This window comes from Bufo bufo, chromosome 2, assembly GCF_905171765.1.
Source record: "Bufo bufo chromosome 2, aBufBuf1.1, whole genome shotgun sequence".
Lineage (NCBI taxonomy): Eukaryota > Metazoa > Chordata > Amphibia > Anura > Bufonidae > Bufo > Bufo bufo.
The window spans coordinates 391,779,141-391,806,592 of NC_053390.1; the positions used below are offsets into that span (position 1 = coordinate 391,779,141).

Sequence of the window (27,452 nt, forward strand, 5' to 3'; positions counted from 1 at the left end):
CTGATCAGGATTCTTCCGGCATAGAGCCCCGACGACGGAACTCTATGCCGGAAGACAATAACGCAGGTGTGAAAGAGCCCTAAGGGAGAGGAATCTCCCCAGGCTCTATCGGCTGGGATTATAGTCAAACTGATAATGTTTCTCTCTCTTTTCTAAGAAATCTAAAAATACTACCAGTAAAAAAGTAGCAAAAAACTAGAATGTTGAGAAGAAATAGGGCAACAATATCCAAAATTTCATGATGGATGTAGTATACAACCTATGACGATGATAATAGAGATATCTGAAGAAAGTTCCAATACACACGCTAAAATGTATAAGTTTACACACTTGCACAATACGATGTGTATATCTAAACATCTGGAGAAAGTTCCAATACACACGTCAAAATTTTAACTCCACGCATTTGCACAATATTATCTATATATATATATATATATATATATATATAAAAACTCTCTAAGTTTTGGCGCATGCGTTCCTAGGTTTTTGAACTGGGATTAATTCTAAGTTCCCAACACATGCGTACTGACTATGTAGATGGAATGAGTGAAATTTCCAAGTTTCAGCGCATGCGCTATAAATCTTTGCAATCTATGAAGTGGATAAAATGGAGATCTTGATTCTCCTAAGTTTTAACGCATGCGCCCTTAACATCTCGGAACTTGGAATTATTCTAAGTTCCTAACGCATGCGTATGGACCGTGGGAGCTGAGGTCTCGAACTTTTTAGCACATGCGCATATAACAGTCAGAACTCGAAATATTCTACGTTTCTAACGCGTGCGCATAACCAGTCTTTGGATTGGCCTAGAACATTGACTCCGCGATCTGAGATACGGATATGATTGGCCCTAAAAGATGTCTGCTAACGTGAAATGAGAACTAGTGATTGTAAAGATCCGCCCTATGGGTATATAGGACTTCTCATAGCAAACACTCGTGTTAGCTGTGGCTCCATTTCCCCTGAAGACACCGCTTTTGCGGTGAAACATGTCGGGGGAGCTGCGTCTTTACTGTATTCTAAAGATTATGGTAGGGCAATAACTTGAGCATCAGCACAGCGATCTGCAGACACTGTGCGCACAAGCTCATATGATAGGGGCAGCATAGATATTGAGTTAGAAGAGTTGGCAGCAATCAACCGGGGAGATAACAAAGTCCTAGGTAGGACAACAATCTCAAGTAGCGAGGAGCATTCCCTTATGGTCGATCTGCTAATAGTGTGTAGTTTAGTTTTTAGGAATTTTGGTGCCAGATGACACTGCAGACAATATAAAACAACAATAATCATATAGACTATTACACACTACCTCCAGGTGGATATGACAATAATATCCCCCAGACTCCACTATACCAAGTGATAGTACGCCACACACTTGCACCCCTATCAAAAGTACCCCTCCATATGTATTTTTAAATTTTCTCATTTTTTGTTTTTTGTTTTTGAAAATAAGGAATAAAAGTTATGTTTTAAATTAACCACCTCAGCCCCCAGTGCTTAAACACCCTGAAAGACCAGGCCACTTTTTACACTTCTGACCTACACTACTTTCACCGTTTATTGCTCGGTCATGCAACTTACCACCCAAATGAATTTTACCTCCTTTTCTTCTCACTAATAGAGCTTTCATTTGGTGGTATTTCTTTGCTGCTGACATTTTTACTTTTTTTGTTATTAATCGAAATTTAACGATTTTTTTGCAAAAAAATGACATTTTTCACTTTCAGTTGTAAAATTTTGCAAAAAAAAACGACATCCATATATAAATTTTGCTCTAAATTTATTGTTCTACATGTCTTTGATAAAAAAAAAATGTTTGGGTAAAAAAAAAAAATGGTTTGGGTAAAAGTTATAGCGTTTACAAACTATGGTACAAAAATGTGAATTTCCGCTTTTTGAAGCAGCTCTGACTTTCTGAGCACCTGTCATGTTTCCTGAGGTTCTACAATGCCCAGACAGTACAAACACCCCACAAATGACCCCATTTCGGAAAGTACACACCCTAAGGTATTCGCTGATGGGCATAGTGAGTTCATAGAACTTTTTATTTTTTGTCACAAGTTAGTGGAAAATGATGATTTTTTTATTTTTTTTCTTACAAAGTCTCATATTCCACCCATCAGCGAATACCTTGGGGTCTCTTCTTTCCAAAATTGGGTCACTTGTGGGGTAGTTATACTGCCCTGGTATTCTAGGGGCCCAAATGTGTGGTAAGGAGTTTGAAATCAAATTCTGTAAAAAATGACCTGTGAAATCCGAAAGGTGCTCTTTGGAATATGGGCCCCTTTGCCCAACTAAACTGCAAAAAAGTGTCACACATCTGGTATCTCCGTACTCAGGAGAAGGTGGGGAATGTGTTTTGGGGTGCCATTTTATATATACCCATGCTGGGTGAGAGAAATATCTTGGCAAAAGACAACTTTTCCCATTTTTTTATACAAAGTTGGCATTTGACCAAGATATTTATCTCACGCAGCATGGGTATATGTAAAAAGACACCCCAAAACACATTCCTCAACTTCTCCTGAATACAGAGATACCAGATGTGTGACACTTTTTTGCAGCCTAGGTGGGCAAAGGGGCCCATATTCCAAAGAGCACCTTTCGGATTTCACAGGTCATTTTTTACAGAATTTGATTTCAAACTCCTTACCACACATTTGGGCCCCTAGAATGCCAGGGCAGTATAACTACCCCACAAGTGACCCCATTTTGGAAAGAAGACACCCCAAGGTATTCCGTGAGGGGCATGGCGAGTTCCTAGAATTTTTTATTTTTTGTCATAAGTTAGTGGAAAATTATGATTTTTTATTTTTTTTTTCATACAAAGTCTCATATTCCACTAACTTGTGACAAAAAATAAAAACTTCCATGAACTCACTATGCCCATCAGCGAATACTTTGGGGTCTCTTCTTTCCAAAATGGGGTCACTTGTGGGGTAGTTATACTGCCCTGGCATTCTAGGGGCCCAAATGTGTGGTAAGGAGTTTGAAATCAAATTCAGTAAAAAATGACCTGTGAAATCCGAAAGGTGCTCTTTGGAATGTGGGCCCCTTTGCCCACCTAGGCTGCAAAAAAGTGTCACACATCTGGTATCTCCGTACTCAGGAGAAGGTGGGGAATGTGTTTTGGGGTGTCATTTTACATATACCCATGCTGGGTGAGAGAAATATCTTGGCAAAAGACAACTTTTCCCATTTTTTTATACAAAGTTGGCATTTGACCAAGATATTTATCTTGGTCAAATGCCAACTTTGTATAAAAAAATGGGAAAAGTTGTCTTTTGCCAAGATATTTCTCTCACCCAGCATGGGTATATGTAAAATGACACCCCAAAACACATTCCCCACCTTCTCCTGAGTACGGAGATACCAGATGTGTGACACTTTTTTGCAGCCTAGGTGGGCAAAGGGGCCCATATTCCAAAGAGCACCTTTCGGATTTCACAGGTCATTTTTTACAGAATTTGATTTCAAACTCCTTACCACACATTTGGGCCCCTAGAATGCCAGGGCAGTATAACTACCCCACAAGTGACCCCATTTTGGAAAGAAGAGACCCCAAGGTATTCGCTGATGGGCATAGTGAGTTCATGGAAGTTTTTATTTTTTGTCACAAGTTAGTGGAATATGAGACTTTGTATAGGAAAAAAAAATAAAAAAATCATCATTTTCCACTAACTTGTGACAAAAAATAAAAAATTCCAGGAACTTGCCATGCCCCTCACGGAATACCTTGGGGTGTCTTCTTTCCAAAATGGGGTCACTTGTGGGGTAGTTATACTGCCCTGGCATTTTCCAGGGGCCCTAATGTGTGGTAAGTAGGTAAATGACCTGTGAAATCCGAAAGGTGCTCTTTGGAATGTGGGCCCCTTTGCCCACCTAGGCTGCAAAAAAGTGTCACACATCTGGTATCTCCGTACTCAGGAGAAGGTGGGGAATGTGTTTTGTGGTGTCATTTTACATATACCCATGCTGGGTGAGAGAAATATCTTGGCAAAAGACAACTTTTCCCATTTTTTTATACAAAGTTTGCATTTGACCAAGATATTTATCTCACCCAGCATGGGTATATGTAAAAAGACACCCCAAAACACATTCCTCCACTTCTCCTGAATACAGAGATACCAGATGTGTGACACTTTTTTGCAGCCTAGGTGGGCAAAGGGGCCCAAATTCCTTTTAGGAGGGCATTTTTAGACATTTGGATACCAGACTTCTTCTCACGCTTTGGGGCCCCTAAAATGCCAGGGCAGTATAAATACCCCACATGTGACACCATTTTGGAAAGAAGACACCCCAAGGTATTTAATGAGGGGCATGGCGAGTTCATTGAAAAAAAAAAATTTTGGCACAAGTTAGCGGAAATTGATTTTTTTGATTTTGTTCTCACAAAGTCTCCCTTTCCGCTAACTTGGGACAAAAATTTCAATCTTTCATGGACTCAATATGCCCCTCAGCGAATACCTTGGGGTGTCTTCTTTCCAAAATGGTGTTATTTGTGGGGTGTTTGTACTGCCCTGGCATTTGAGGGTCTCCGCAATCATTACATGTATGCCCAGCATTAGGAGTTTCTGCTATTCTCCTTATATTGAGCATACGGGTAATGAGATTTTTTTTTTCCGTTCAGCCTCTGGGCTGAAAGAAAAAAATGAACGGCACAGATTTCTTCATTCGCATCGATCAATGTGGATGAAAAAATCTCTGCCAAAAAAAGAAAAAGGAGGGGAAAGGCGTCTGCCAGGACATAGGAGCTCCGCCCAACATCCATACCCACTTCAGCTCGTATGCCCTGGCAAACCAGATTTCTCCATTCACATCAATCGATGTGGATGAATAAATCATTGCCGGGATTTTTTTTTTTATATATACAAAGTGTTTGCCAAAGTATATGAACACCGCCACCTCCTCAGCTCATATGCCTCGGCAAACATATCTTTTACTGCAGAGGAGAAATCTCGTCTTGCAGCGCCGCATACACCGACTTGCGTGTAATCTGACAGCAGCGCAATGCTTCTGTCCGAATGCACATCAGTGCTGCAGCTGGTCGATCGGTTGGTCCACCTGGAAGGTAAAAAAAACAAAACAAAAAAGAAAAAACCAGGCCGCAAAGCAATAACTTTATTAACTTTAGAACAGAACATATTAACTTTTTTTTAACTTTTAACTTTTTTACTTACCGGTAATTTTTTTTTTGTTTAGTTTTTTTTACCTTTATAGAACTAACCTCTTCTTCCCCATGGGACAATGTGCAAAGCGCAAATCGCCCAAAGATGTGGCGAAGTACGTTATGCACTTTATCCCAGGTGAAAGGAGAGGTTTGCAGCAGCTGAGAGTAAAAGGGCCCTAATAGCCCTGTGTGCCTGTCCTGTGAGATGCAATCCCTATGCTAGGTGTACCTGTGTGTGGTACTTCCGGAAACACTCACCAAAGCATAGGGCAGGGTGGTCAGGACAGTCAGGACAGAAATAGCGGGTGTCACGCCTTATTCCACTCCTGCTACAGACACGACATCTTTTTCGGGGTGACGGTTGGGTTGAGGTACCAGGAACGACACTGGGGAAATGTCGCTCGTGTAGACGGCTAACTACACTGGTGGATGGGGCCACGGAACCTCCTGGGTAAAGGAGGTTCTCGATGATCTCTTCCTGGAATTTGAGGAAAGATCGTGTTCTCCCAGCCTTACTGTAGAGAACAAAACTATTGTACAGCGCCAATTGAATTAAATATACAGACACCTTCTTATACCAGCGTCTGGTTCTGCGGGAAACTAAATACGGAGACAACATCTGGTCATTGAAGTCCACCCCTCCCATGAGCGCATTATAGTCGTGGACACAGAGGGGCTTTTCAATGACACGGGTTGCTCGCTCAATTTGGATTGTCGTGTCTGCGTGAATGGAGGAGAGCATGTAAACGTCACGCTTGTCTCTCCATTTCACCGCGAGCAGTTGTTCGTTACACAAGGCAGCCCTCTCCCCCCTTGCAAGACGGGTGGTAACAAGCCGTTGGGGGAAGCCCATGCGACTAGTTCGCGCGGTGCCACAGGCGCAAATCCGTTCTAGAAACAAATGCCTAAAGAGGGCCACACTTGTGTAAAAATTGTCCACATAAAGATGGTACCCCTTGCCGAATAAGGGTGACACCAAGTCCCAGACTGTCTTCCCACTGCTCCCCAGGTAGTCAGGGCAACCGACCGGCTCCAGGGTCTGATCTTTTCCCTCATAGATCCGAAATTTGTGGGTATAGCCTGTGGCCCTTTCACAGAGCTTATACAATTTGACCCCATACCGGGCACGCTTGCTTGGGATGTACTGTTTGAAGCCAAGGCGCCCGGTAAAATGTATTAGGGACTCGTCTACGCAGATGTTTTGCTCGGGGGTATACAAATCTGCAAATTTCTGGTTGAAATGGTCTATGAGGGGCCGAATTTTGTGGAGCCGGTCAAAAGCTGGGTGGCCTCTGGGACGGGAGGTGGTGTTGTCGCTAAAATGCAGGAAACGGAGGATGGCCTCAAATCGTGCCCTGGACATAGCAGCAGAGAACATGGGCATGTGATGAATCGGGTGCGTTGACCAATATGACCGCAATTCATGCTTTTTTGTCAGGCCCATGTTGAGGAGAAGGCCCAAAAAAATTTTAAGTTCGGAAACTTGGACTGGTTTCCACCGGAAAGGCTGGGCATAAAAGCTTCACGGGTTGGCGGATATAAATTGTGTGGCATACTGGTTGGTCTCTGCCACGACTAAGTCCAAGAGCTCCGCAGTCAAGAACAGCTCAAAAAATCCCAGGGCCGAACCGATTTGAGCCGTCTCAACCCGAACTCCAGACTGGGCGGTGAAAGGGGGAACTACAGGTGCGGCTGAAGTTGGTGACTGCCAATCAGGGTTTGCCAGCACCTCAGGGATTCTAGGGGCTCTACGGGCCTGTCTGTGCGGTGGCTGCGACGGGGTAACTAGTGCACGTGCCACCGTACCAGCTTCAACTGCCCTTCTGGTGCTCGCCACGTCACCATGTTGTACGGCAGTGCTGGTACTAGGTCCAGGGAGGGCTGCGCTGCTGGTGTATGCCTCACCACGTGATCCGGCAGCGACAGCCCCACTCTGCTGCTCTTGAAGCGGATCCTGCATAACCTGTGGTCTAGCGACACGGGGCCGGGTACGCCTGGTGCTGCCAGGGACCTCCACCTCCTCGTCCGAACTTTGGGTCAGAGAGCCACTGCTTTCCACAGGTTCATATTCTGACCCGCTAGATTCATCAGATGAGGGTTCCCACTCCTCATCCGACTGGGTCAGAATCCTGTAGGCCTCTTCAGAAGAATACCCCCTGTTTGACATTTTGGACTACTAAATTTAGGGGTATTCCCTGAGACTACCCAAGAAAAAAAGCAAGCCTGTCTTACAAAGGGGAGGCTAGCGAAGTACCGGAGGCCGCTGCGGTTGATAAAAAATATCAAAACTGATTTTTTTATCGCCGCAGTGAGTGTAAAGTGAATGTGCAGTGATCAAAAAATATATATTTTTTGTCACTGCGGTGGGGCGGGCGTGGGTGAACGCACGTGTGGGCGACCGATCAGGCCTGATCGGGCAAACACTGCGTTTTGGGTGGAGGGCGAACTAAAGTGACACTAATACTATTATAGATCTGACCGTGATCAGTTTTGATCACTTACAGATACTATAAAAGTACAAATGTTGATTAGCGATACGCTATTCAGCGAATAAAAGTGACTGCGGTGCGGTGGGGTGGGCGCTAACTGACGCTAACTACCTAACCAAGGGGCCTAAACTATCCCTAAAACCTAACAGCCAATACTAGTGAAAAAAAAAAAAGTGACAGTTTACACTGATCACTTTTTTTCCTTTCACTGGTGATTGACAGAGGCGATCAAAGGGGTGATCAAAGGGTTAATTGGGGTGCAGGGGGGTGATCAGGGGCTACAGTGAAGTGTTTGGTGTACTTACAGTTCAGTCTGCTTCTCAGCTGGATCCAACCGACGAAAAGGACCAGCAGAGGAGCAGAGAAGCCATATAACAGATCATATTTACTAATATGATCTGTTATATGACTTTTGATTGGATTTTTTAAAAATCGCCAGCCTGCCAGCCAATGATCGTTGCTGGCAGGCTGGTGACGAACTTCTTCTTTGAATTTTGCCGGCCCGCGATGCGCATGCGCGGGCCGGCTTGGAGCGAAATCTCGCGTCTCGCGAGATGACGCGTATATGCGTGATTGTGCGCAGCGCTGCCACCTCCGGAACGCGAATCTGCGTACAGCGGTCCGGAAGTGGTTAAATAAAAGACCAGAAACAGGAATTTATAGTCTTAGACTATTGAACTATTAAGTGTTGATAACTGGCACATCAATGGACAGGAGGAATCACATGACTTGATCAGATTTTTGAGGTTTCAGGTGGCTAAAAAACTTTACTTCAAATCTGGCTTTTATGCCCCTCTCATATGCCACAGACTGGAGCTAAGTGTTGAAAATCTGATTACCTGCAGATCTTAGAGACACCTGCTACTTCCTCGATTTGCATAAGCATTAAAAGGGGTTCTCCAGGAATTTAAAAAAATGAAAATACTTAAATATTATTTTATAATAAATATATTTACAAATACCTTTCATTACTTAGAATGGCTTGTTTTGTCTGGGGAGCAATTAGGAGAAATAAAATGGCCGCTGTCTTATCAATACACACAAAACTTGTCCTAATCACAAAGGAGGATAAGTTACTTCACCACAATGAGTGCTGCCTCATCCTCCTCTCTGCTCTACTTGTCAGGAATCATGATTCTGAATACAGGAGAATCTCTGTGGGAATGGAGATGATAAGGAGACATGAGAGGAGGGGATGTGGCTAATGAGCAGCAGCACTTGTATGTAGTCTCTATTACCCCAGCCCCACATTACCACAGTCTGTCCTGTCCGTCCTCTCTGTACTTCATGTCTCCTCATGAACTCAATTCCCCAGCTAAAGTTCTTATCATCTGTATTCAGGATCATAATCCCTGACAAGTAGGAGGATGAGGATGAGGCAGCTCTTTACCTCAGTGTTGTAAAGTAACTTGTCCTCATGTGTGATCAGGACAGGTTTTGTGTGAACTAATGGGACAGCCATTATAAATAATGAAAAGTATTTGAGAATATATTTATAATTAGGTTTTTTTTGTCCGACACTCCACATGCTGGAAAAAGCAGGATCCCTGCTGGGTCCCATTATAGTCAAGGGGAATGACTGTGCTCCTGCCCTATCTGTCTATGCCAGATACAATAAACCGCGGGTCTATTGTACAGTACAATAGACTTGCAATCAGACAGGAACTCACTGCATTGTAAATCACTATAATTAGTTAGCATCAGAGGAACCGCCGTCAGGCCAGGAGATGCTGCTGACAATTGGGCTGTGTTTCCTGGAGTGCACACAGTCAAGTGCAAGCAACCTTTTAGATACCTGTCCTTGTAGAAAATGTCAAAGTAACAAACAGCAACAGACTAGGATCACCGTAAAGCTTTATCCTAATTACCACTTTTTCTTTCTCCTTCTCTGTGTCTTGTACTTTCTCCAAAACCGTTAGCGCCAATTGCTGTAAAGGCATTCCTCTATCCTTCTCGCTGAAGCAGTCTGACAAGGTTGCTGATGATAATACATGTAATATCGGCATAATCAACACTTCAGCAATGGCTGGAGCTTTGCTTCCATCTGGTAATACCAAAATCTTTAGAGCTGTCCAAAAAAAAAAAAAAGAGAATGTGTATTCCTCAGCTGGTGTTATTCTGAATATACAGGGTTCCCTCAGTAGACACTGACCACATATTGTCAGGATAAGCTAGCAATGTCCTATCCACACTAATCCCTTAAACCACGCGACATGCAAGTCGGAAGTGGTGACAGAGCATCTTTTTTTTTTATTTTTTTACTCGTTTTATTGAGAATAACAAGTGTAAATTGGTACATTATCACATATGTCAACATTCCAGTACATAAATTTACTTACTCATACACTGCAATAATATCTTCCGGTACTGGCAGATATGAAGCACATTTTCCCATGTGGGACATCAGCAACATCAATATATAACATCACCTAGTAGCATACAAATCTCTACCTAACCCAATATTACCCACAGCATCACAACAAAAAGATATAATGCTATGTGTTTTGAGCAGAGTGCATATGAGATGGAAGCGCCGTGATCGGAGAGGAGCACCAAGATCCCAATATCTTCTCAAACTTTTGAGGACATTTCCTGTTACCATACATCATTCTTTCAAAAGGCAGTATCTGATTTACCAGCGCTTTCCACTGACCTATGGTCGGCGGTCTGTCTGCCATCCAACGAAGTGCTATTGCTTTCCTGGCCAAGAATAGGGTCTCTCTCAGAAAGGTGCATACATACAATGTGCGGTTATCATTTTCCACTATACCCAAAAGACATATCTTGGGACAACAGGGTATTACCTCTGCAACCAAAGAAGACACAATATCCACTACCTTCTTTTAAAAGGACTGTACACGCCGACAGTCCCATATAAGATGCCAGAAATCCGCATTGGTTTGAGTGCATCTGTGGCATCTAGTGTGATCTATCCTTCCCATCTTGTACAACCTTGTGGGTGTTAAGTAACTCCTGTGAAGTATGAATAGCTGAATCAGCCTATTATTAAGAGAGGGCGATACATTAGACGGTGCACTCAGAGCATCTGACCATTCCTCATCAGTGAGTTGTGGTATCCTCTCTTTCCACCTGGTTTCCACTAACAGAGGTTTGGAACGTATTTTAAGATCAAGGAGGTGTGTATATAAGGTCGAGATCATACCTTTCGGCCCCTGGGTCTTAAGTATGCCAATCAATGGGTATTTGGAAATGGCTCGTGTGTCTTTATGAAATTGAGCATGTAGGTCATGTCTCAGCTGCAGGAATCTATAAAAATGAGAGCGCATAACCCCTACCTTCTCCTGAAGCTGAGTGAAAGAGTATAAGATACCTTTCTCATACAACTCCCCCAAGGTGAGTACACCATAGTTTTCCCAGACAACTCTACCCTCACAATGCAACAAGTGTGGAACATAGGGTTATCCCATAGTACAACAGCATCAGGGAGGTCCTGGTATTGTTGAAGTTTTGCAGCCCTCCAAACCTGATGAGCCAACCTGTGTATGGGCAATATTCGGCCGCCGATAGCCTGTAAGTTTTCCAGAACCGGCCACAAGGTTGAGAGTCTCAGATGGTGTCTCAAATAGAATTCGGAATTCGGTAGAGGTGTTTGTGTGACCCAAGTAGTCAGAAATCTGAGCTGACCTGCTAAAAAAAAATATAAAAATAGATCGGGCAGAGCTGCTCCTCCCTGCTGCCAACCTCTCTGTAAATTAGCCAAAGCCAGCTTCCTCCTTTCTTTTCCCCACACAAATTTTGCAATTGCAGAGTGCAGTCGCTCAAAAAAACTTCTCGGAACTGGGGCACAGGCGTGTTCTAATAAATACAATGCCTTGGGTAGGAGGACCATTTTGACAAGATTCAATCTGCCCATTACGGATAAAGGCAATGTGGTCCAAGATTTGAATTTGTCTACAGCATAAGATTCAATGGGAACAATGTTAAGCTGGTGGGACATTGCCGGGTCTTTGGTAATAATGATACCCAAATATTTAAAGTGATCCACCACCATAAGATTGTGATATACAGCGGGCCAACTCGGGACCATAAGAGCATGAGCGCTGATTTGGACCAGTTAATGCGCAAGCCCGAGAAATTACCAAAGCGATTAACAAGTTCAATTGCCCTTGATAGGGATGTATCCACTGAATCCATAAACAGAATAAGGTCGTCCGCATACAACCCCAACCTGTCCTCCCTACCTCCCAAGGATACCCCCTTAAAGATGGCATCTTGACGTACTCTAATGGCTAGATGTTCTATTGCCACTGCGATCAACAGGGGGGACAAAGGACACCCCTGCCGGGTCCCCCGGTTTAATGGGAAGGTAGAAGATAAAGAGCCATTGATCAAAATATTAGCCGTGGGCCGGTAGTATAATACCCGTATCCAATTGACAAAGGTAGGGCCGAAGCCAAAGCATTCTAGGACCTGCAACAAGAATGGCCATTCAATTGAATCAAACGCCTTGACCGTATCTAGTGCAGCCAAGGCCCATTGACTGCCATCCGCACAGCCCACCTGTGCAACTACCTGGGTTCTCCTGATATTGCTAGAGATTGAGCGACCCGGTATGAAGCCGGATTGATCCTCGTGAACAATGGATGTAATCACCTTGTTCAACCTATTTGCTAAAATCTTGGTTAGTATTTTATAGTCTAGGTTTAATAGTGATATTGGGCGATAGGATCCACATTCTAAGGTTTTTTTTATCAGGCTTCAGGAGTATCACAATAGAGGCATCATATAATGAATCAGGGAGATGACCTCTTTCCAGGGAGGCAGCATACATCTTGAGCAATGGAGGTCCCAGGACACCTTCATATTTAGAGTATACTTCAAGAGGAATGGCGTCTGGGCCCGGGGACTTCCCTAAATTCAGACCTTTGATGGCTGCAACTACCTCTTCCATCATGATCTCTTCGTCAAGAAGACCCCTGTCCAAGGGGGATAATTGAGGATGTCACCTCATCAAGATATGTTCGGAGTTCAGATGGGGTATATTGAGACCGCGAGGTATACAGTTCGCTATAAAATTCTTTGAATCTATTCAAAATCTCGCTAGGGTCCTCAACCACAGCACCCTCTGCATCCTGAATGCGGATAATAGGGGGGGCCATAGTGTTACGTCTGACAACCTGGGCCAGGACCTTCCTTGTTTTGCTACCATGCTCAAATGATTGTTGTTTGAGGAAGAAGAGCTTACGGTCACTCTTTTCTTGTAAACATATCAAATATTGTCTGCCTTTTAGCATCCAATCTAATCTGTTCTCCTCAGTAGGATCAGAAACATATTTATGCTCGGCTGTCTTGCAAAGTACGCATAACTCCTCCTCTTTAAGCCTCGCAGCTTTTTTGATGTAGGAGATGGATGATTTAATGCATCCTCGTAAAAAGCTTTCAGGGTATCCCAGAGGGTGAGGGCATCACTATCCCCTTCTTTGTTCAGGTCCAGAAACATTTGCAATTGGTCCGGTATGCGATCATTTATGGTCATCAGGGACAGCCAGAACGGGTGAATGCGAAGACTGTGGCCTCGTGTCTCCCCACAATAGGCGCATGATCAGACAGTCCCTGAGGCACATACTTTACATCAGAAATTATTGGATAGGCCTGCGCGTCACATAGCAAATAATCAATGCGGGACAGCGGTCCCCTGGAAGGCGTGAAACAAGAGAACTCCCTACTAGATGGGTTCCTCTCCCGCCACACGTCTAACCACCCCAGCTCCGAGATAAAGCGCCCAAGCCTCGAATCACTCGTGCGGATAGTGCCGTCACGGGGATTGGCCTGAAACCTATCCATTGACTCATCCACCACTAAATTAAAGTCTCCCATACACAATACCTTAGGAAACGGAAATTGAGCTGCAAAACTCGCCGCAGCTTGTAGGACAGAGAGGTTGGCAGGAGGGGGTACATATAAGTTGAGTATAACATAAGGTACACCGTTCAAATGTGCAAACATAAAAATGTACTTGCCCTCAGGATCAACCATTTCCTGATGTCACTCCCACCTAACCGAGCGCTGAACTAGCATGGACACCCCTGTGGAATAAGAAGTACCATATGCACTAACTGCCCACTGCACGCATGGTTTATGCAGTCTACCCTCCGTTTCAGCTGTGATATGGGTTTCCTGAAGACATAATATGTGCGGATTATATATGCGGACTTGTGCGAACACCGCCATACGCTTCCTGGGACCTCCCAGACCGTGTACATTCCAGGACATAATCGTTACAGACGCCATGAGTACTGGAGGAATATAGATGAGAGGAAGGGTCCAGGATACCCATAATCACATAATTTAAAGCTACCACAGCGATGTATACCACAGCAATAAGTGATGCACCAATTAACATAAACCCAGTTAGACAGATAACAGAAAAGCCCAGCATGCTGGGTAATAAACATGTTTGGAACACGTAACTTCAGCGGCCATGAAAGTGGGAAACCTGCACAGTGTAAAGGTGGATCAAACTGGTGCAGGTGAGAGAAGTGGCTCCCTAGATAAGTGATCAACAAGGCCAGTAACCTATTACTGCTTGGACAGTACCTGAAATATGTTCCAGTGATGTCCACGGGTCTCTCACACCCGCTAGTTGACAGGTATAACGTTCACATGGAAGTCCAATAAAAGATTCATGTCACCAATCTACACAAGGTAGGCATGTCCGGTCCCGGACAACAAGATGTAGCTTCCCTTGAATAAGTATCACCTCATCTCTGGGGCGAATTCCTGGGTCTCACCAAGAGCCAGTCCTCGGCCTCCCTGGGGTTGTTGAAGAAATGTGACTTCCCTCCATCTAGGACCCTTCTGGCGGGCAGGGTAGGCCATGGAATATTGCAAGTCGAGGTCTCGCAAGCGCTTCTTGATAGATGTAAATGTGGCTCTCTTCTTCTGTAACTCCGCTGAGAAATCCGGGTACAGGGATATGTTAGCAGATCCAAGGGTGATGGTTTGCTTAACTCTCGCTTTAGACAGGATGAGGTCGCGATCCCGCCAATTGAGCATGCGAGCAAGAAGCGGTCTTGAAGGGGCCACAGGTGGGGGCATCCGAGCTGGAACCCGGTGAGCCCTCTCCACTGCGAAGGCCGCAGAGAAGGACGCGTCTGGAAACGTTGATTTAAACCATCCTTCCAGAAATGCAGCAGGATCGGATCCCTCGGTTCTCTCAGGCATGCCAAGTATGCAAATGTTGTTTCTCCTCGAACGGTTTTCGAGGTCATCGCATTTCTGACGCCACATCTCAACCGCTCCTTCAACAGCAGATATTCTAGCTGTCAGAGGTCTGGTCGAGTCCTCCAGCTAGGACACTCTTTCCTCTGTGAGCCGGACCCGCTCCCGCAGCTGTTGAACATCATGGCGCAGGAGGCCTAGGTCTACTCTGACCTCCTCTATCTTGCCTGTGAGAGACGACTGGCATGCCATGATAGCCGCCATCAACTGGCTGTGAGAGGCTTGCAAGGTTAGCTCTGGTTCCCCCACCGTCTCAGTCGATGGGAGTTGCCCGGATTGCCCCCTGGTTTGTGGCGCACGAGGAGAGGAGGTAGCGGCGGCGCCATGTTGTGCCTCCTGGCAAGCAAACTCTTTTAGGCGATCCGCCGCTTGTTGCGCTTTACTAGGACCCATAATCAGAATGTTCGGCCTCTTGGGGTTCCTGGGCTCAGGTTCTGGGTGAAATATCTGGGTTACAAGCAGCAGGATTAGTCAGGATTAATGATGGGAGCCGGAGCAGCTCTCAGACACGTCCAGCCATGTCGGCAGTTGGCCACACCCCCGACAGAGCATCTTTAAAGGGAATATATTGTGTATTTAGAGTATTTTTAGGATCACAAGACAAATTTTTTAGGAGTATGTTTGCTTAAAAGTTCCTGCATTTTATAGTCCGCAGTCAGGGTGCTCCAGCAGTGCCAGACCTCCCTGACTACTTTCTTAATGACCCGGCAGAGCGCTCATACAGTACTTCACTGGATCAATGAGTGAGCTGTGCATCTGCCCACTTCTTTCTCTCCCTGACCGACCTGTGTGATCGGTGTAGGCAGGAGAGGAGGGTAAAAGATCATTCTGCTCCCTGGAGAGGACTGTGAATAACACAGCCCTGACCATGCTGAAAGTTCCCAGGCAGCAGGGAAACACAAGAAAGCTCTGACTTATTGTAGCTAAAGGACCATTGATGACATTACCAGTGGAAGGAGTAGACCAGTAAAAAGTCTACATAGTGGGCACTGCATTGTAGCGTACACGTAACTTCTGATGTTTACTGTGATTATGATACTCTAATCATATGACTACATGCACCACTGCTGTATTTTTTCAATGATCAAAAGATGTCACACAGATTAACAGGATCTCACTGTAATGTATTAACTCCCCTCTACTCTAGACTGTTAAAAGTGGCCCCTTCACATCATTCAACTACCAAATAAACTTTAAAGTAGAAAATAAATATTTTCTACCAATTAAACCTGGGGGCGTCTTATGGTCGGTAGAGTCTTACAGTCCAAAAAATGGGGTAATTTTGGTTTCAAGTAATTTTGGTTTCAATATAGTCATATTACATGTAAGTCTTTAGAAGAGAAAAAGGAGATTTTTGTAAAACTCACCTGTAAAATCTTTTTCTCGTCTTTTCCATTGGGGGACACAGACCATGGGTATAACTTAGGATATTACTAGGAGGGACACTATGCAAAAAAAGAAGCTCCTCCTCCTCGGGCTATACCCCCAGGCACCTCCAGGAGAACTTCAGTCGTTGCAAAAGCAGTAGGAGAAGGAGAACGGAAATAAACACACAATGGAAACCATCACACAGCACACCATAAGGCGTAAACCAAAAAAGGGGCGGGTGCTGTGTCCCCCAATGGAAAAGACGAGAAAAAGATTTTACAAGTGAGTTTCACAAAAATCTCCTTTTCTCGTTCATTCCATTGGGGGAAACAGACCATGGGACGTCCAAAAGCAGTCCATGGGGTGGGAAAAAAGAAACAATCCAACACCGCCAGGAGCAAAAGTCCAGCAGTCAAACAGGAACCACAGCCTGCAATACCCTGCGCCCAAGGACAGCATCAGCCGAGGCCAGCGAGTGCAACTGATAAAACTTTGTGAAAGTATGTAAGGACGACCAAGTGGCCGCCTTACACAACTGGGAGGCGGATGCGCGATTGCGTCTAGCCCAGGAAGCTCCCACTGCCCTTGTGGAGTGAGCGTTAATCCGCGACGGGGGAATCTGGCCACGAGCGCGATAGGCCGCAGCAATAGCGGAACGGATCCACCGCGCCACGGTGACCTTGGAAGCCGCCAGACCCTTACGAGACCCTTCAGGAATCACAAAGAAAGAGTCTGAACGCCGGAAGGAGGCGGTAGCCCCCAGATACGCCTTCAGAGCCCTGACAACATCCAGGGAGTGGAGAGCGCGTTCCTTGGGGTTCGCCGGAGAAGGACAAAAAGAGGGCAGGACAAGATCCTCGTTAAGGTAGAAGGGAGAAACCACCTTGGGCAAAAAAGAAGGCACCGGTCGGAGTACCACCTTATCCTGGTGAAAGACCAGAAAAGGTTCCCGGCAGGAAAGTGCGGCCAGCTCCGAAACCCGCCTGATGGAGGTTATAGCCACCAGAAAAACTACCTTCCAGGCGAGCAAAACCAGAGAAACTTCCCTCAGAGGCTCAAAAGGCGCCGTCTGAAGGGCGCGCAGAACCAAGTTGAGATCCCAGGGGGGCAAGGGAGGCACATACGGAGGAACAGAATGCGCCACCCCCTGCAGGAAGGTTTTCACAGGTCCCAAAAAGGCAATGGACCTCTGAAAAAAGATATCCAAGGCAGAAACCTGACCCTTCAAAGAACTGAGCAACAGACCCATGTCGAGGCCGGACTGGAGAAAGGACAGCACCACTGGAACAGAGAAACGTAGGGGCGGATAGCCCGATTTCTCACAAAAAACCAGGTAGGCCTTCCAGGTGCGATAATAGATCCGTGCAGAAGCCGGCTTCCGAGCCCTGATCATGGTTCTCACCACCGCATCAGAGAAGCCTCTCTTCCTCAGGATGGAGGTCTCAACAGCCACGCCGTTAAACGCAGCTGCCATGAATTCTGGTGGAAGAGCGGCCCCTGAGACAGGAGATCCTCTCTGTCGGGAAGAGGCCACGGAACGTCCGCCAACATACGAGCGACGCTGGAGAACCAGGCGCGGCGAGGCCAATCCGGGGCGATGAGAATGGTTGGTATCCCCTCCGCCTCGATCTTGCGCAGCACCTTCGGCAAACAGAGGAATTGGAGGGAATACGTAAAGGAGGCTGAACCGCTGCCATGGAGATAACAGCGCGTCCACCCCGCCTGCCCGCGGATCTCGAGCGCGAGCTAGATATACCGGCACCTTGTGGTTGAGCCGGGAAGCCATTAAATCTACGTCCGGACGGCCCCATCGGAGGCAGATGTCCTCGAACACCTCCGGATGGAGAGACCACTCTCCCAGATCCACCTTTGTGCGACTCAGAAAATCCGCCGTCCAATTGTCGACTCCCGGGATGTACACTGCCGACAATACTGGAACATGAGACTCCGCCCATAAGAGGATCCTCGCTACTTCCCGCATTACTGCCCGACTGCGGGTCCCGCCCTGATGATTGACATAAGCCACAGCCGTGGCATTGTCCGACTGAACACGCACCGGGCGAGTTGCAAGGAGAGGAGTCCAGTGGGAGAGGGAGTGGAAAATCGCCCTTAATTCCAAAACATTTATCGGTAGACGGGATTCCTCCGTCGACCAGACACCCTGAACCGTGAGGTTCCGGAAACCCCCCCCAACCGATGAGGCTGGCGTCGGTGGTGACTATCGTCCAGGAGAACGGAAGGAAGGACTTTCCTGACGATAGGTTCAGGGAAGACTGCCACCAAGGGAGAGACGCTCGAACTTGCCGGGACAGGCGAAACGGAGTGTCTAGACCCCGAGAGGTCTTGTTCCAGAGGGCAAGGATCATCTGTTGAAGCGGACGAGTGTTAAATTGGGCGTACGGGATCGCCTCGAAAGAGGAGACCATAAGGCCCAGAACCCGCATGCACTCACGAATGGTGGGACGTGGAGAGCGTAGAAGGAGCACCACTGCCAGTCGAATCTGGGAAGACTTGGAATCCGGAAGAAACACCCGAGAAATCGAGGTGTCCAAGATCATCCCCAGGAACGAGAGTCTCTGGGAGGGGTGCAGAGAGGACTTGGGGAGATTGATCAGCCACCCGAACCGTTCCAGGGATTGAACAGTGATTCGGACGCTGTCCTCGGCCTGTGGAAGAGACGGAGCCTTTATTAAGATGTCGTCTAGGTAGGGTAACAAAGAGATGCCCCTGGTGCGAAGAAGCGCCAACCCAAAAGGTAGGGCGACGAACTGGTAATGACGCCCCCCTATAGCAAAGCGCAGAAAGCGATGGTGGGACTCTGCAATAGGGACGTGTAAGTAGGCGTCTCGAATGTCCACAGACGCGAGAAATTCTCCTGGAAGCAGAGAAGTAATAACGGAGCGAAGGGACTCCATGCGAAACTTCCGCACCCGTAGAAACTTGTTGAGAAGTTTCAGATCCAGGATCGGACGCACCGACCCCTCCTTCTTTGGAACAACGAACAGGTTTGAGTAGAAACCTGTCCCTTGCTCTTCCGGGGGAACGGGGGAAATGACACCACGGTCCAGAAGAGAGGAGACCGCAAAAAAGAGGTCCGAGGCCCTGGCCGGATCCCCCGGGACGCGAGAAGGGAAAAAACGTTCTGGCGGGCTGGACGCAAACTCCAACTTGTAACCGGACGTCACAATTTTCAGAGCCCAGGCGTCCTGAACGTGAGCCCTCCAAACCTGTTGAAAGGAGAGCAGACGGCCCCCCACCACGAGGGGTGGGGGCACCCCTTCACGCGGCGGGTTGCTTGGGAGCAGGAGGACGGGCTGACTGCGCCCGAGGTCGCCAAGAGGGCTGGGGCTTGAAGAAAGTTTTTTTGCGGGAGTCCTGGGATCCCCCTGCTGACGAGGATGCCGGTGTCCTGGCAGTGGAGAAGCGACGAAAGGACTGGCCCCGGAAACCTGAAGGCCGAGACCGAAAGGGACGCGGCAGAGATGAATTCATCTAGTTGAGCCCCAAAGAGCCTGGACCCTTCAAAGGGAAGGTTAGCGAGGGAACGCTTGGATGAGGCATCAGCATCCCACACTTTCAACCAGACCTCCCTGCGTTGAATGACCGAGAGGGCCGAAATATGGGCAAAGAGGGAGCCGATTTCCATTGAAGCCTCACAGAGATATTTAGAAGCTTGAGACATCTGGATGATGAAATCCAGAGTATCTGCAGAGGCGTCCTGCTCTGATAGATCCTGGTGGTGGCGCTGTAACCACATCGTAAGGGCTCTGGCGACCCAAGCCGACGCAAAGGCCGGTCGCAGGGGAGCGCCCGCCAGGGAGAAGATGGACTTGGAAAGTGAATCAAGACGTCTGTCCACCGCATCCTGCAGAGAGGAACCGTCTAGGACGGGAAGGGCCGTGTTCTTGGCTAACCTAGCCACCGGAGGATCTACCTTAGGGGAAGAAGTCCACTTTTCCACTGTGTCAGCTGGAAAAGGGTAAAGCGTATCCATGCGCTTGGTGGCCGAAAATTTTTGATTAGGTCGATCCCAAGCTTTTGATATGACCGCAGTGAATTCCTCATGAACAGGGAACACAGCGGACTCCTGCTTTTTGGGTGGAAAAAGGGAGAACTCCCGACTAGTGGAGGGAGGAGAATCCCCTTGTATATTAAAAGTGTCACGGACAGCTGCCACCAATTCGGATACCATGGTGGAAAGCTTAGGCAGGGGTTCCCGCTCCGTGACTTTGTCCGATCCGGACAATTCCCCATCGGATTTGCGCTCCCTGAGAGGGGGAGAGTCAACCGGGCATGCCTCAAGGCGGGGGGGAGAAGCGGAGTCATCCGAGGAGGAATGCTGCGGCTCACGCTGCCTCTTAGACGTCAGACGCCCTCTGTGAGAGTCACTGAGAGGAGATGGAGTGGTGGATGCCACTGGAGTAGTAGCTGCCATGCGCTCCATGAAGGACATGGCTGCCTTGGCAACTAAGGCCAGATCAGCAGCCGCATTAGACATGGCGGAAGCCCATGCGGGTACCGCAGGTTCCGCAGGGGCAGAGGGAGGACCGGGCTGAGCTAGAGAAGGAGACTGATCCTGTCCAGGAGCAGGGCATGAGTCACAGGAACCAGTGACAGAAAAAGGCATAAGGCACACCTTACATGACCCCAGTGGAGGCTGAGAGGAAGCCTTGGAAGACTTAGGGGCCCCAGGTTTAGGCATGATGGCTTCCAAATGTAACAGATTTCCTACCAGGTTGCTGCAATTCCTACCACCCAGGCAACAGCAGAAGTCTCCGGTCACCAAGAACTGAGGAGCTGCACGGCCGCAATCCAGCAGTCTCCGGCGTAGGGAGAGACAGAGTGGGACGCCGAGGCTCCGCCCCCTTGAACGCGTCATTGCGGCACGAAATAAGCGCGCGCGAGCGAGCTTTAAAAAACACCTCTTCGCCTGATACGGCGCAGCGGGGGTTAATATATGGAGGAGCGGTCCGGCGGGGACTGCAGAGAGCGCAGCGGCCATACAGTACACTAGCTGCAGCGGCGTCCTGCCTCTGCCGATACCAGGTTGCCGCTAATTTCCAGAGCCCAGCTGTAGGCAGGTAGGGAAACGAAAGGACTGGCCCATATATTGTCACCGGAGGGTCTACACAGCGGAGGCACCCACCCAAAGCTGCCCTCAGCAGGTCCTTCTCTAGCTCACCCTAGGTCTCAGAGCGCCAGACAGACGACATGAAGAGGTGGGTTGAAGGAAGATTGAAGCAGGCAATACTTAACTGCTCAGCATGCTCCCTCGATGTCCGGACCAGCAGGGATTCACCTCTTCAGACATCTGACTCCAACCAAGGAGAACAGTGCTCTGGTGGAGGGTAGGCAGCAGGTGTCCCAGCAGCTGGTGGGATGCCAGAGCTACATGTCGAGCCTGGATCCACTTTTCTTCTGTGGGGGAATGGGAGGTAGCCAGGAACCTTCAGAAGACCGTGGCAGCCACTCCACAGGGGCCAGGAAAGCGCAATGCTGACCTGCGTCCCCATCTGAAAACAGAAAATAATAAACAGGAGAAGAACAAGCGTCAACCTCCTTGAACGGACACTAAGCAAAGACTGAAGTTCTCCTGGAGGTGCCTGGGGGTATAGCCCGAGGAGGAGGAGCTTCTTTTTTTGCATAGTGTCCCTCCTAGTAATATCCTAAGCTATACCCATGGTCTGTGTCCCCCAATGGAATGAACGAGAAATAATGGGGCAGTTTCATTAGGACTGGTGTTCATTAGGATTGTCAGAGCAAGATGTACCAAATTTAGGCTCAGGCCTTTGGCACATTTAGTGGCAGTCCACATAGCTGAAAATCAGATCTATGAGCTGGCATAGATTCAAACTATACTTCACTACAGTTCCTAATCGAATTTTCAGGCTGAGGAGGCCAAGACACCGGCTGCTAAGCCTTCCTACTTTTAATCACCACATCTGGCAAATCTGTCACCAATGACATAACAATAGTGGTAATTTGTTATATTAAAACATAACTTTTACTAATGCAATTAAAAGATAGGCCCTAAATGTGAAAATCCTACAACATGGTAAGATCAAAAAGCGGGGGAGCAAATAACTCCGGTGTCATCAGGACGCAGACTGCACCCTGGACGTTGACGACAGAGCGGTAGGAGTACGGTTATCAATCCCAAGTGCCGCCGTGCACCTTTACCTTATATTAATTGTTTGGGTGCCGCCCTGCACATTGGTTTTCATTTCCGCCGCTCTTTGATCTTACCATGTTGTATGATTTTCACATTTAGGGCCTATCTTTAAATTGCATTAGTAAAAGTTATGTTTTAACATAACAAATTACCACAATTTTTGTGTCATTGAATCTGAGTTATAGTGACGCCTACCTATGACAAGTATTATTGTCCTTTTTTTGTTTCTCTGGTTACAAATCTGTCACCAGTTTTATGGTGCCCTATCAGATTGCAGCAAAAGGACCATGTTGATTCAAGTGACCAGAATTTTGCTCAGGGTATGTGTCGCATCCTAAAATTGGTGACAGACTTCCTTTATGTACAGCTGCAGTGCAGGAGAATGAATGATCAGAGGAAGGTCAATTGACCAATAGTCACCAGGAAAAGATGAGTACAACACCTTCTACAGAGGAGTAACAGGGGACATGTATACAGAGCATTGTCTGTGCATGTATTGCTGCTATCTTCCCTTATATCAGCAATCAAGCAATGTAAGAGAGCTTCCATTAAACCTCCAGTCTTCTGCTGCTGCTATCCCAGTCTGCACAGCAAATAAGTCAGTGCAGAAAACTGGAAATGTCAGCTTAATGTGTGTGCTCTATATTCGCTTCAATGGGGTTGTTCACTACGATCAAATGTTTGGCATTATCTACAGAGTCGGAGGCAGGCAGCTCTGTCTGCTTTGTAGCGGACCGAGTTCGACATTGCAGCGCTGTTCTCATTGCCTTCATTGGAGCGGTCTGCTTCCAGCGCTATTGCCGAATAGCTAGTTGGCGATGGTGCGGGGAATGAAGATAGGTCATCAATCAATAAAAGGTGTACAGCCCTTCTATGAAAAGAATGCTACTATATGGTGTACAATAAAATGCGAAAAAAGGTTTGCAATTTAACTGCTATGATGAGATATGATACCAATCTTACATATCCAAAACTTCAGCTGCAAGAATTTTGATGACAACATATCCTTTCTAATTTCTTTCTACTGCGGTTTTGTTAAAGACAACTTATATGGTTCAATGCAAGCAGTAGGTACACATCTTAGGAGAACTTAAAGTTTTAGACCTACCTAAATTTAGAATTTGCTTATGATGATTGCATGGAGACTGCAGCAGAAGCAAGCTAAGTCCAGTTAAAATCTGTTCTTTAGGAAAACCCTGCAATGATAAAAAAAAATTCAATATTAATTATAGTCCATAATAGGAGAAGCAATATCTGACTGGTGGTGGTCCAACTCCCGCACTGCTGCCAATCAGCTGTTTGTTCTCCGGTGAGCTCTGCGGCCTCTTCCTAGACCAGCGACATCATGTTCATCGGTCACATGGCCTAGTCACAGCTTAGTCCTATGCAAGTGAACAGGCCTGGGCTGCAATACCAAGCACAGCCACTATTCAACATACAGCGCTATGCTTGGTATGCTGTGAGGAGGCCGCAGAGCTATGGCATCTTTAAAAAACGGCTGATCAATGGGGCTGCCGGGTGTCGGACCCCCACCAATCAGATATAAATAACTCTCAGAAAACCCCTTTAAACCTTTTTTTTACTCAGCTTCTGTATATGAGGTAGGGCTGCAACGATTCTTTTGAATCACGTGACCACGGAACGTGAGTGAAGAGAAGCCTCTCACTCACCGCTCCGTGGCCTCCCGTCCGCACCGCACTGCCAGGGCCATACGTGCACACATAGTCAGTGGGCTGGCTGACTGTGTGTGACGTCAGGTCCCGCCCAGTGCATGATGGGAAGTGGAAAGAAGATGTGGTCCGTCTCCTGCGGACTCCATGTCAGCGCACTGCCACGAAAGGTAAGTATAAGTTAGCAGGGGCCCGTATCTGCTAGGGAAAAGGGGGTTGGGAGGCACCTGTTATTTAAAGTGGTTGATGGCGCTGGGGGACATGGATGGAAATGGCATAGAAGGACTGATGGCGATGGGGGACATGGCATGGAGGGGCTGATCTGATGGCATTGAGTGAGTGGGGGACATGGTGGAAGGCATTGAGGGACAGGGGGAGGGGGACAGATGGCAAGGAGCCATTGGGGGAGGGGGAAAGATGGCAATGGATAGCATGGAGGGGCTGATGGTACTGGGGGAGTGGAGCTGAAGGCACTGGGGTGGGGGAGAGCTGAATGCACTGGGGGGTAGCTGATGGCACTGGGGGGTAGTGGAGCTGATGGTACTGGGGGAAACGGAGCTGATGGCACTGGGGGGAACTGATGCACTTGGGCTGATCGCACAGGGGGGAACGAAGGGTGTCATGAGGTCTATTAACTAATTTTTTCTTATTAGAATACTTAATTAATCGTAAAAATAATCGGTAGAATACTCGATTACTAAAATAATCGTTTGCTGCAGCCCTAATATAGGGTATATTGATATCTATTGTGTCATGTTGCTATAAAAACTGGCATGTCTATTTTTTCCACTTACTTTTTTCAGCAGGTTGATATTTTCTTCCAGAATTTGTAGGAGGGTGGAGCAGTCACCAGTGACTTTTAGGCTGTACTCACACACACACAAAGCCTGTAGTGACAGCAGACAAAGCTCATTTCTCCAAAAGTCAGGATGTTCAAAAAATTTTGTACACATATCCTTCATGTACATGGTAGCTTCCGTCACTTGTGCACAATCTGAGAGCTGTAAGAAATGAAACAACAACCGATAAAGGAATGCAGTTTAAAACCAATCAATTTCTATATAAGTCACTTAAAAAGAACCATGAAATGCAGTGTAATCTGCAGGCAGCATGTTATAGAGCAGGAAGAGCTGAGCAGATTGATGTATAGTTTAGAGGGGGGGGAATCAACAACTGGCATCAGGGACAATGGGCAACAGAAATACATGCTAAACCAAACGGGCAGGTTACTGTCCTGATCAGGATGTAAACGGACACGCTGGCCATAGAAGCCCATAGCCCCAGTTCTTACACTGTGTGCGCACTATATAGAGATGAATGCAGACAGCTCGTCCCTGTGGTAAGTACAAGCGAATGTGTATACTGCACACTATAGCATATGATAAGCAAAGTGTAGGTGCTGCACTTGAGCAAGCACACCGCTATGTACACCTGACCTTTTATGGTGGCTAGATATTAGTCCTAATATTAGCTTGGTAGTATTCTTGAAAGGAGACCACAACGGGGAGAGTTACTAAACAGAGTCTGGCACCATCAAAACCCATTTCAAATTGAAGGGGTTGTCCAAAGATAAAAAAAAAAAAATATGAACTGAGTGGATGTGTGCTGCGATACTACACACAACCTATGGGTAGGAGTGGCGCCGTTTCTGGAAAAAGCGGTAATTTTTTTTTTTTTTTCTGGATGAAGGTTAAATTTCACAAACATAATCTGGTCCAAGTCTGAGAAATGTTTTTTTTTTTAAAGTTTTTATTCAAATAAGGTATTGGTGCACCGTCAGCAGACTCAAAATCCATTTGGTGCACAAGTAATGCCACCCAGGCATCCCACTGTTGTTTGATTGACAGGCCCTGAGACTTTAGAGCGGGTAGCTGATGCAGGGAAAGCCAGGCTTTGCCCACAGCGCATCGAAGACCCTAACTGAATAAATTGAAGCATTTCTCCGGATTAGAGGACAGGATTTTAACAATGTTATATTTTGGAGGAACCTACCCTACATGCCAGTATGCTTACTTTGAAACAGATTTTGATGGTGACAGACTCACTTTAACCCCTTAAGGATCCTGGGATTTTCAATTTTTGCGTTTTCATTTTTCACTCCCTGCCTTCCCATAGTCCTAACTTTTTTATTTTTCCATTCACATAGCCTTATGAGGGCTTATTTTTTGCGGGACAAGTTGTACTTTCTAATGGCACCATTTACGGTTGCATACCATGTAGCAGGAAGTGTGGGAAATTCCAAATGGGGTAGAATTGGGAAAAAATGCAATTCTGATAAAGGTTTTTATTTTTTTACACTGTACATGATGCAGTAAAAGTTTCAATTTGCACTTCTAAATGCATTAATCTTCAATAGTAAAATCTACATTACCAAGACATAATGTCAAGTGGCTGGAACAGACAGACTAACAGGTCCAAAATAAATGTGTCATGGGGGGAATTTTTCACAGGCTTTGCATAAAGAAACAGCAACATTTTTCACAAGCACCATTTGCACCTTGCCTCACACATCAGCTTATAGGTGTTGTAGATTTGATTTTCTGGTGTAGAGTAGGGTTCAGCGAATTTGGATGGGAATTCTTGATAATATTGTCTCAGTCCTATAAAATGTATTGTCTCTGCGGAGGTCTTTCCGAGTTCAGCTTCGTATTCTGATACAGTAATTTATGCCAATAAATTAAGTGACACGTGATAGAGGCGAGACAAAGTTACTCTCATGATATTTGCTGAAACTTTGGAAAGACCTCCACAGAGGCCATACATTTTACAGTAGGACAGTGCCAATATTCTTAAAATGGTTCTCCGGAAATTAAGAACATGAAAATAACTAAATATTACTTCATTATACATATATTCCCAAATACCTTTCATTTGTTATAATTGCTTGTGAGAGACAAGATTTTATTTCTGCTGTAGTACACATGTAGTACACATTTGTCTCCACTAGATCAATTAGGAGCCTCATGTACATTTTCTTTGTTCTAAGATCATTAGTGAAAGAAAGGAGGAGTTAATTTGCTAGTTTCAAATGTGCCAATCAACTCAGGAATAAAGTTTGTAAACTACTCCCTTTTTGTCACAGAGCCAATAAACTTTCATCTAGGACCACCCTTTTGTCTACCTCATGTTGCCTATACAAGTGTGTGTAACTGTAATAAAGAGAGATATTTTCCATGATACCAGCCTGCATTGGTCTCATTGAGGAAGCTGTATGAGCTCATACTTATAATTCTAACTGATTTGGAGCCACACAAAAGAAGAAGTTGTGTCGTAGAATTTGCGACGACATTGCTCGTTTTGTCTGGGAAGCAATCACATGAGGAAAAAATGGCTGCCGT

General features: G+C 46.4%; 1 protein-coding gene across 1 annotated transcript in view; it reads right to left on the minus strand.

The window, feature by feature from the left end:
- Window positions 1-27,452, minus strand: part of FOCAD (focadhesin) — a 246,965-nt gene that overhangs the window by 150,779 nt on the left and 68,734 nt on the right. The window contains exons 8-10 of the mRNA XM_040417224.1: window positions 24,909-25,115; window positions 23,553-23,640; window positions 9,531-9,730 (exon numbers count right to left, since the gene is read on the minus strand). Of these exons, the coding sequence (XP_040273158.1) occupies window positions 9,531-9,730; window positions 23,553-23,640; window positions 24,909-25,115 (495 nt within the window). The remainder of the gene's footprint in view (window positions 1-9,530; window positions 9,731-23,552; window positions 23,641-24,908; window positions 25,116-27,452) is intronic.